General features: G+C 36.9%; 2 protein-coding genes across 3 annotated transcripts; one reads left to right on the top strand and one right to left on the bottom strand.

Annotated features, from left to right (window-relative positions):
* Nucleotides 1-1765: 1765 nt before the first annotated feature.
* LOC141900607 (uncharacterized) lies at nt 1766-2809 on the top strand. The gene is made up of 3 exons (XM_074787585.1): nt 1766-1790; nt 1991-2266; nt 2404-2809. Exons 2-3 carry the CDS (start codon nt 2000-2002, stop codon nt 2587-2589), a joined length of 453 nt encoding a protein of 150 aa, XP_074643686.1. The 5' UTR covers nt 1766-1790; nt 1991-1999; the 3' UTR covers nt 2590-2809.
* Nucleotides 2810-2861: 52 nt separating this feature from the next.
* On the bottom strand, nt 2862-9988 carry LOC141899829 (uncharacterized). 2 transcript variants are annotated; one of them, XM_074786387.1, is made up of 11 exons: nt 9907-9988; nt 9363-9540; nt 9104-9207; nt 8732-8877; nt 8453-8580; nt 8214-8252; nt 6921-7071; nt 6694-6836; nt 6409-6543; nt 6053-6290; nt 2862-5792 (listed from the first exon to the last, which is right to left on the bottom strand). In XM_074786387.1, the coding sequence occupies exons 2-11, from the start codon at nt 9529-9531 to the stop codon at nt 5657-5659; spliced, it is 1389 nt and encodes a 462-aa protein (XP_074642488.1). In that variant the 5' UTR covers nt 9532-9540; nt 9907-9988; the 3' UTR covers nt 2862-5656. The 2 variants fall into 2 exon arrangements, with proteins under 2 accessions (XP_074642488.1, XP_074642489.1); XM_074786388.1 differs by lacking the exon at nt 8214-8252 and adding an exon at nt 7675-7710.
* Between the last annotated feature and the right edge of the window lie 116 nt (nt 9989-10104).

Genomic DNA, 10104 nt, shown 5'->3' with positions numbered 1-10104 from the left:
GAACCTTGTGTCTGATGTTACCGTATGCAGGCCCGTTACCGTGCTACGGGTCCGCTTCGCATTAATTGCATCCCATCGGATGATTTTTTTGTGTTCCGGAAATCAAATCATTCCCCACTAGAAATACGTTTTTACTGATTTACATGATCTTACAGACGGTTTCGATTTTTAAATGGCCACCCCAATAAAAATTGACGGTGTACCGTGACACTGTCGGTACGTTAATCTCCTATTCATTGACTAAAGACTACGACATACTCTACTGCGCTGGTACACAAGGCCTGATACGTAAATTCTTGAGCCCAGTCGCAGTGTCCCGGTGCCTTAAAAACCGTAAAAACTTTTTTTGTTGACTGTGCCCGATAGTTGTGTCGTGGGGACTGGGTCGGAAGGGTATTAACGTCGGCCCGGCACATGTCCTAGGAAGACCAAGTTTTCATATTCAATTCTCATTGATCTAATGACGTGTGGCCCCGTATTCCGATATTGTTACATGAATTACGGACGAATATAGTTTATTTGTATTTATATTGTATATTGGTGCTGCCACCTGTTACGCGCGGTAAATTCAACCAAGCCCGGAGTAAAAGCACGTGTTTTACAAACACGTCAAATAGACCGTGTCGTGATGGATGTCGCTACTACAACGAGTTGCGATCAGAGTCTCATCCAAAGCGAAAAAGAGTTTTGTTCGTTTCCCTGTAGTCGAACGAACGAGCTTGAACTGCCCGAGCTGCCGTCGGACACGCGAGAATGGACTGACAGCGCCCGGGAAGCGCTGCAAATCGAACCCGAAGGACCGCACGATGCGTTCTACGTTCTACACATGGCCGAGGTGGCTGAAATTCAACCCGATGAACGCGCCGAACACAGGTTCATAATGAAACGGCTTTATTTCAACGTCGATGCCGAAAACGAAACGTCGACGTACGCTATGAAGAAGCTTCAAATGCAACTTGAAGAACTGGTCAGGATTCAAGAAAAGGATAGCGAAGAGTTAACGAAGTTTGTGTCTTGTGTCATTAAAGACCTGCTGTTTCTAACAAAAACTCACAAGGCCTATAACAAAATTCAGTTAGTTCCAAGTGAAGAAGGATTCTACAAGGAATTTCTAATCGATGTAGGCCAAGATTCTTAAGAAGGGTGCAAGCAGAAACGAAAGGGGCACGGTACCCCTCTAAGATTTGTAGTCTACGGCCCCTGGCAAAGAATTGTTTCTTTTCAGTCTGAATGTCCAGTGAGGAATTTATACCGTCTCTCAGGACGCACATTTTGTTGTCCTTCAAAATATTGTGAATTCTTGTCTTTTTAGTTTGTCAATTCATTATTACGAAGTTTTTGCTTCATAGAAAATACCGGCAGTCAGTCTATTTCTTGAAATTCGTAGAACAGTTTTGCATCTCTCTGAATCTTTTCCAGATTTAAGGGCAAAATCGAATTGATGAAAAACTTCGTGAGGGAAGTTCAGACATTTCTTGAAATCAGAAAATCGGCTACGGACATCGGTGCCGTGTGCGCTAGTCTATTCAAAGAATTCACTAGAATTGTTAGTTCATTTCTGAGGTATAAGTGTGAACTTAAATTTTCCTCTCTGTCTAAAGTGAAGACATGAATTAAAAATGCTCCATTGTTTTTTCTCTCTTTTTCGTAGGGCAGGAAATGAAACTGAAAGAAAAGCGATGGTCTTTGGAAACGACGTCGGATCAGCCCCTTGCATGCGAGGTTACAGCCAGAAATACGTACAATATGATGGAAACCATGTGAAATTCACTGTAGCAGCTATCACAACCGTAAGTATACACATCTGTGATATTTGCGTAAGGTTGGAAAAACTTGGTAAGACTTGCACAGAATTGGCCAAATAATGGAGCTGTGGTGGTATTCACAGGCCAACTGAGGTTCTCACAATAACTGCAATTAGGTCTTATTATTTTGCTAAAGAAATTTAATTGTTGAAGAAATTCTTCACTCTTATATTCACATCATATAGGTGGCTAATATGAATGAAGAAGGGGATTCGGATGCGAACGTTGAAGCCGACACATCGTCCATTAAATGTACCCCAGACGAGTCCGGAGCTGGGGATAGCTTCATCAGTTCGTCATCCATGGCACAGACTCCCCACGGTCTCAGCCACTTCGATGTGCCCATATCTAGAGAACTGTTAGCTCAACATTCAGGCGAATTGTTACTCGAGTTACCATTCTCTTGCTTCACGAATCCCGACCAAAACATAATGATGGGCTTTGTACTTCACGGCACAAAGGTCAGCAATAAACAGTGTCGAATTTCCCATTACATTCTTGATTTAAGTTTTACTATGCTATCTGAAAATGAAGTAGTGTCCAGCAATTCGCGAGTTTATGAATACGTGTATTAATTTTAAATTCTTCTTTCGAATAGGTTCGCCTAACGACATTACTGATGGAAAAACGACACCTGGTTAACGTGATGTCCGCGAAACCTTTAAATCCAACCTACAGATCTCGTCTGATCTATTCTCATCCGCTCGATCTGCTGAAGAAAGAGGATCGCTCGTTCCTGCTCGAATTATTGTTCCGTCTTCAGCCGTACATAGCTATGTGTTAATTAAACGAATCCCAGCCGAATATGTTATGGGGACAACTGTCAAATCTACTTAATCCGGATCAATTTCAATCCAAATTCGAATGTTTTGGCATCGGATTTTGAATCTCATGTTTTTATTAAACAGATTAATTTGATTGGTCACATCCGGATTGAGATTTGTTTAGTTTACATGTATGATGAATTGCATTTCAATGTCGGTTGGTTGACATTTTGAATAGTGTTTTAGACAAATTTATCATACTCTTAAAATCAGATTAATTTGTGGATTTAGAATTGTATAGATATGAAATTGATTTATTTTGTGAATCCATTTGAATAAATTCATTTCGTGAATAATTATTAGTAAGCCTAAGACTGTTTTTTTAAAGAATCATCAAGGTTGCCGTTATCTGAAAACAGTTGCTGTTATCTGAAAACAGAGACAATAGTGTTCAACTATTTGGTCCTCAAAAAGCAGTAAACACAAAGAAAATAGGTTGGGTTTTCATACGAATATACATGTGTATGATAAACAAAGTAGAGACATGTACAAAGCTAAGTATATTGCTATCTATACTATACAAGACTGGAATGAAACTAAAATACAACTTATTCTCATATATTCCCCTTGAAGCAGATAGGATTGACAAAAGAATCGATACACAACCAAACCAGTTTATACAGCATCCTAGATGTAACCAACATTGCTATATATTATGCATGCTATAACTCAACACAACTGGTAGTACAGTGGGTCTCAGAAAATTCAGTTGGTTACTAACCTGTTTTCAAATGATAAAATAATAAATTACATGTAGTTACAATTTTGAGTGGTTTAGATAAAATAGGATGTTTATTTTCTCAGAAAATGGGTCAATATCGGCATGCATGACTGCACAGTGTGTTGTATGCCAATGAAAACCATATCTTGAAACCAAGTACGTGTAGTCAATTATGAAATTATCATGAATCATGAATAGTCATCAATGTCTCTTGAAGGTTTTCCTAATTTTGACGAGATTGAATATGACACCATTTTTATTCTAAATATTAGGTCATTTTTTTCTGGAAAGTGGCTACACATGTACTCTGTACAGTCGCAGGGTTTTAACTAATTGATTAATATATGTAGTTACATGTAGTTCAAAATAGACAAGTAACCATAACTGACTATCATTTTTTTTGGACACACTAACATACTACAAGTTTAAATAAAATAAAAAACTATATTTTTCAACATAACAAACTAGAGAAGACTCTACTCAAGCAATTACTTTTTCTGAACTGAAAACTTCTGACTCAGGACAATACCAAAGTTGCATAGTACATCGTTAGAACGTACACTCCAGGATCAGAGATATTTCGACAAATCTCTGTTTAACGGTTTAATGTCAGATCTGTACTTGAATGGACTCTACTGTAGTGAATAAATATATAAGTACCGGTAAATAGATTTTTAGATAATTGACAAATTTAGTACCTAAAATGTTTTGCATCTAAAATATGTTAACGCATGTAAATTTTACTTGGTACAAACAGCAGGGTCAATAAACACTAAACAGTTTATTTCGAAGACGGACGTTATAAATCTTTCATATAGCTAAGTTGATGAAAAGGTCATCCATGAAAATTATCTCCATTACATAGTTGTTAGCATGATGAACATAGGAATAGGAGATATAATAGCCTCTAACATGTAAAAAAAGATTAAAGTGAACAAAATAAGGTGGGATTTGACTGTATTTTACTGGTGAACTGCAAATGGTTGATCGTTGGAAAGCGCGTTGGAAGCAATTTTTGATTGCCGTGGCCAATGGCTGATTTTTTACACGTTCTGTTTTATTGTTGCGACGAATTTACTTCAATTTGTCAAAAACATAGTATTCAAAGAAAACTAGGGGTCCAGGGACACCATGCCCACTTGGGAAGTGGTTTCAAATGCTCAACGATCTAACAATTTCAATATTCAACGCCCCCTGGTGACCATATACAAAAACCAATGACCTTGAAACTCCACAATCATAGAACATGTCAGCAGCTACGATTTTGTAATTGATTGTGATAACAAAATATGCCTCGTTACCAATTTAATATGGAAATACTAAGTTATTCTACTATTCAACGCCCCCTGGTGACCATATTAAAAAAACCCAATAACCTTGTAACTCACCCACAATCATAGAAAATGTCATGAACTACAATTTTGCAATTGATCATGGTTACAAAATATGCCTAGGTACCAAAATAATAAGGAAATACTAGGTTATTCTACTATTCAAGCCCCCTGGTGACGATATAGAATAACTAATTTGCTTAAAACTCACCACAATCATAGACAATGTTATGAGCTACAACTTTGCAATTGATTGTGGTAACAAAATATGTATTGTTACAAATATTATATAAAAATACTAAGATATTGTATTATTCAACGCCCCATGGTGGCCATATACAAAAACCAATGAACTTGAAACTCACCACAATCATAGAACACGTTATAAGCTTCAACTTTCTAATTCATTGTCGTCACAAAATATGCTTAGGTATCAATATAATGTGGAAAAACTTTTTCCCACCTACGAATGGGTTCTGTAGACTGAATGACGGACGGACGAACAAACGGATGGCCGAAAAGTGAACGCAATAGCCCGCTGGGGCTAAAGTCCCAAGTGGGCTAAAAATGTTCATTCAGTAAATCATTGCCGCCGCTTTCGTCGCTGCGGTTCCAACACCACTGGTCGGGCATAACTGGTCGAAAGTAAATCTGGTTATAAGTAAATTCATTACCACATCCCAAATTTGGTCAGAATGATTTTCTAAATCTACCATGGTAAAAGCCTTTTTTCACCCATAATCCCAGACCGTTGCAACAAACTTCAAATATATCATTGGATAATAATTCATTCAGCCTAAAATCCACATATTTCGTATTAGTTTAATGGATTTAAAGCACAATTTCATCATTTCCTATAAACTACATGTATAATGCAAAGAATAAATATCACAGAAACTCTGTTCATGAATCCCATGATCCGTATAGAAGAACAGTCGGGGTCTACATATAATTTTCGGTGAGATCTACTGGTAACTAAGATTTTGTTAGCATGTGGATTTCTTCGCTGAGCAGTTTAGTCATTCTAATGGCTTCATTCGCTTGTTCACCTCCAATTTGTTCAAGTGCAATTGACGCCGCCTCACGGACACTTGAAATGAAATCGTTTCTCCTGAAATCAAATAAAATGTATAATTCATGAAATTTAAAAAGCCCATCGAAATAATCAAAATCTGAAAAATGATTGTATTAAAACTCATTTCAAATAATCTAACTACGGTATATAGGTATTGTCCAAACTGCTACTTTAACATTTAGTAAACATCTAATTCCTTACAGAATAGGGTTATTTTGTAAAGAAGTATGCCTAGAGCCTATTTCAAGCTAGTTTCTCCCTATATTATGTGAATAGATCTATCGCTTATCACTAACCAGAGTTGAACGAGTTTTGGCACAGCATCCTCGACCTGTAAATGACCCAGAGACAAACATCCACTCTCGCGAACCAGACGATCTTTGCTGTCGAGCGTTTTCATCAGTTCTTCGAGGACTCGTAATGTACGGCAGCCGGTACGAGCTAGAGATATAGCGGCTACAGCCCGCACGTTGTTATCCTCATCGGAGAGCAGATCGATTAGAGCTTCAATAACAGCAGGACTCTTATATTTGCCTGAATAAAGAAAATGAATATAATTCAATCCAGCCACTGTCAGTACTATAAATTCAATAATCTATATTGTTTCAAAAACTTTCAACAGATAAAGGTTTGTTAGTGTGGACATACTTACCCAAGTTCTCAATTGCATCCACTCGCACACTGGACTCCATATTGAACACCTCTCTGATAGTGTAACTTTCGACAGCTTGATCTTGAACCTTCAACCAAAATGGACGAAATTCACCAGTTTCCGTCGAGCAAAATCCTGCACAAATAATTACACAGGATGCTTTCTGAGACTACAATGGCGCAAAAGCCTAGTTATTCAGGTGCATAGGAATATATAATCACTAAGGTCGTCAAGGGCAAGGGCTCAATACAGTGGAATGTTACATTCGAAATATATCTAACTCACTGTCGAAATTATTTTTTTTCAGTGTATTGCTGGTCACGTTCAACTCTCTGTGCAGAATTGAAACCAACCAGACTTTATCTTTTTCAGCCCGGAAGATGTGCTCTATCTGATCTTTGTATTCATTCGAAAAAATCTTCACAAATCTACAAAAGTATTCAAAGATTTATTACAGAATCAGGGCAATAAGTATATTAGCTAACCGAGTTAACTGAAAGCCAATCACTTACTCAAACCAAGGCACTTGCTCAGCATCATCAAAATTTCTTTGCCAGAATGTCGCCAGGAATGAGTTTTCAGCACTTACGTCACCACCAGGTAATGAGGACATTCGAATTGGATCTGCTCGGAGTGCTGGTCGTGACCCTTGACGCTGCAACACTGGAATGTTAATGGTTCAAGGATTCAGCATATAATAACTTCACCCGAGTCATTATTAAATTCAAAAAGAATGATCAGAATCCAGTATATGTACCATAACCGAGAAAAATAACAATTCTAGAAATAAAAGATTATAGCAATTGTTGTACCAGTATGCCATAAGTTTTATGAATCAATTCAAACCGCTGCCACAAATGTAAAATGCAAAGCAAGCAAAGCCCTTACATTGCCATGATGCATTTGCATATATAAAACGGGTCAAAATAAATACATAGGTTTTAAGAGAATATTGAAACAAAAAACCATGGACTCATTGTATGGGGTGCAAAGGGTTAGTTTCATATTAGTTTATTTTCTAAATGCAGTAGGCTTCACCTAAAATGGACTTAATCCCGCTACGAACATTAATATGGTTAGTTTTTGGGAGGAAGGTGCACAGTTATACTTTCGTATATGGTAAAGACCGAAAGATTGTATCATACCAACATACAGTAAGACACAAAAGGGATATCAATGATTTCTGGATTAAATCAATATCCCTGATCCAGATTTAGTGGGTGCGTTTGATAACATGAAGTCCTACTGATCTAATCGTTTACTCACTCTTGCGTTTTTCGGCAATGTCCACAGGTCCTATCACTATCAATAAACACCGAAGATTAATTCCATGCATTCATATTCTCGGATGAAATACAGTACAGTAGACTTCGCTCAAGTCGGATGTTTTAGGACTGTAAAAATGTGTCCGCTTTGTGTGAAATCCGAGTTGGATGTTATGTATTTCATATATAGTGTCACAATAAATATTTCAACAAACATCCAAGTTGATCGGATCCGAATTGGGCGGAGTCTACCATATTTCTGATTCAAATAAATGACTTAGGCTTAGACGCTAGGTCTCGTAGCACAATCATCGCTCAGATTTTCCTCAATTTCGTCCTTAAACTGATCCGAGGAATTAAATTAAAACCAATCATATTCGAAAATTCAAGCCCATGTCATGCAATCTGGCATAACAAGACCATGCATAAGGGAAACTTAATAGTCCTAATTGAAATCAATATACACCAGAATTAAATCAACAACAATCCGAACCAAAATTTCTCAAAAGCAGATCTACCAGGGAACCTAAACATACTCACTTTGTCCCAGTTCTTCCATGGAATCAGTTACGAAATCAACTGATTTGTTTTTGCATTTAAATGAAGAATTCAACGCAGAAGTGTTACACACACATACAACAATAAATGTATATAATTGGAACAGTAAAATATCAAACAAGAAGACCACTAATGCAGAATTTCATATTCAAGACCAAGTTAGCACAATGTGATGAAGAAAAAGTGTTTTTCACAGAATCTGGAATAAGATATTACCATACCATTATTTGCATCCTGTTTAGTGTCTCCAAGAGCCTGTTGAATCAACAACAAAAGCTGATCAAATTTCTCTTTGTATTCCGACGGGTCGAGGAAGAAATTCCACTCGAATCGTGCAAGCTGCAATCGCCTGCGAATAACAAAATAAACGCATCAGAGATCGAGAATCAAAAACTCGCAAAAGTAAACGGTCCGTTCTGTAAAAAGGTTTCTGATATTTGAGACCCACCCCATTACCGGTTAAACTCATACTCAGTTCAAATACTAGTTATTAAACCTACATTCCTGTATCCATTACATCAAACAGTTCTTCAGCTGGGTACAGCGCCACCGGAAATATTGCTTTCTTTGATATGTAAGCCAAAGCGAGTTCATCTTGACAGAATTTCGACTGTATTGACGATGGACTCGCAAGGAAAACGAAAACCTGGAATGAAATGACATAATTCTTCAGGAATAGTTTACTGGTAGGCCTAGTTAATTTCTGATGAGAGTAATACAAAATCATAACTGAATTAATTTGGAGTGTAGGTCTTTTTATCATTATAGCATTAATCTTTTATTCATATTACATTATGTACTTAAGATTCGATAGGAAGAGAAAAATGCAATTTTTGGGGTCTGATATAATCAATAGCTGGGAGTATGCGTACTTCACAGTCTATAACAGCTTGACCAATGCGAGATAAAAAGTCATCGCCAGCTTTCAGTTGATTTACATCACTCCAAGTTGATATTCCAGATTTTTGAAGAGCATCTAGAAAGAAAGATTATAATCCGTAAGAAAAAAGTTTTTTTGATATACTAAAATATCACTTAACCAAAAATCAGAAGATTTAAAAGCCTTATTTAGTTTTATATACGAAAGTAATGACAATAATCTTCAACGTGATGATGAAATTTGAATATTACTTCTGAGAATATTGAGCGCTTCAGTATCTTTTCTGCTATAACTGATCATCACTTGTTTAACAGTTGACGAGTCATCATTATCAGGGGAATCATTAGTACTGTGCTTATGTTTTTTCTCAGATTTCGGACTGTCTGATATATCCGCTGAACTGGAGTGGTGGCCACCCATTTTTATTTTCTGCAAAATAGAAGAAACCAAGAACAGATTAAAAAGGACTTAAAATAAGTCAGGTCAAGTAGTCTTTAGACTAGTAAAACAGAAAAGGCCACATTTTTGTTATTGCTATAGTAAGCTGTCCACCCATTTAGCCACCATAAACTTTTTCCCAAAATGTCTGTAGTGTAGGCCTATGACAATGACATGTCTTCTCACTGACACTACTGAGAGACAGAGTAGAGATTGATTTAGATGGATGGAGATTGACGATAGTCACTTTTTGGAATTTTGAATCGACAATTCCAAATAAATATCTGATAAACCGACTCAGTTAAAATGAAAATGATTATATAGATCTATCAATAAACAGTATCGTAAAATCATTACCTAGCGAAAATTAAGTCGATTTTTTAGGAATTTCTAAATTTTTTGACAGATACTACTGCAGTAGCCTACTCAGGTACTAGCAGATATGTATTACTTCCTAGTTTTTGATTTGTCAAAGGACTACTCCAATATTTTAGGATAAAGCTGCCGAAAAGGGGAGCGCTCCGTTAATCGCATTTCAGATGTGAATGGAGTGTG

The sequence above is a fragment of the Tubulanus polymorphus genome, chromosome 2, assembly GCF_964204645.1.
Source record: "Tubulanus polymorphus chromosome 2, tnTubPoly1.2, whole genome shotgun sequence".
Taxonomy (NCBI): Eukaryota; Metazoa; Nemertea; class Palaeonemertea; order Tubulaniformes; family Tubulanidae; genus Tubulanus; species Tubulanus polymorphus.
This window is presented reverse-complemented; position numbering and strand designations above follow the sequence as displayed.

Coding starts and splice junctions, on each gene's coding strand:
- LOC141900607 (XM_074787585.1), top strand. CDS start 2,000: ATGAATGAAGAAGGGGATTCGGATGCGAACGTTGAAGCCGACACATCG. Junction 2,267..2,403: donor TTGTACTTCACGGCACAAAG/GTCAGCAATAAA, acceptor TCTTTCGAATAG/GTTCGCCTAACGACATTACT.
- LOC141899829 (XM_074786387.1), bottom strand. CDS start 9,531: ATGGGTGGCCACCACTCCAGTTCAGCGGATATATCAGACAGTCCGAAA. Junction 6,837..6,920: donor GAGCAAGTGCCTTGGTTTGA/GTAAGTGATTGG, acceptor ATACTTTTGTAG/ATTTGTGAAGATTTTTTCGA. Junction 6,291..6,408: donor GGATGCAATTGAGAACTTGG/GTAAGTATGTCC, acceptor TTCTTTATTCAG/GCAAATATAAGAGTCCTGCT.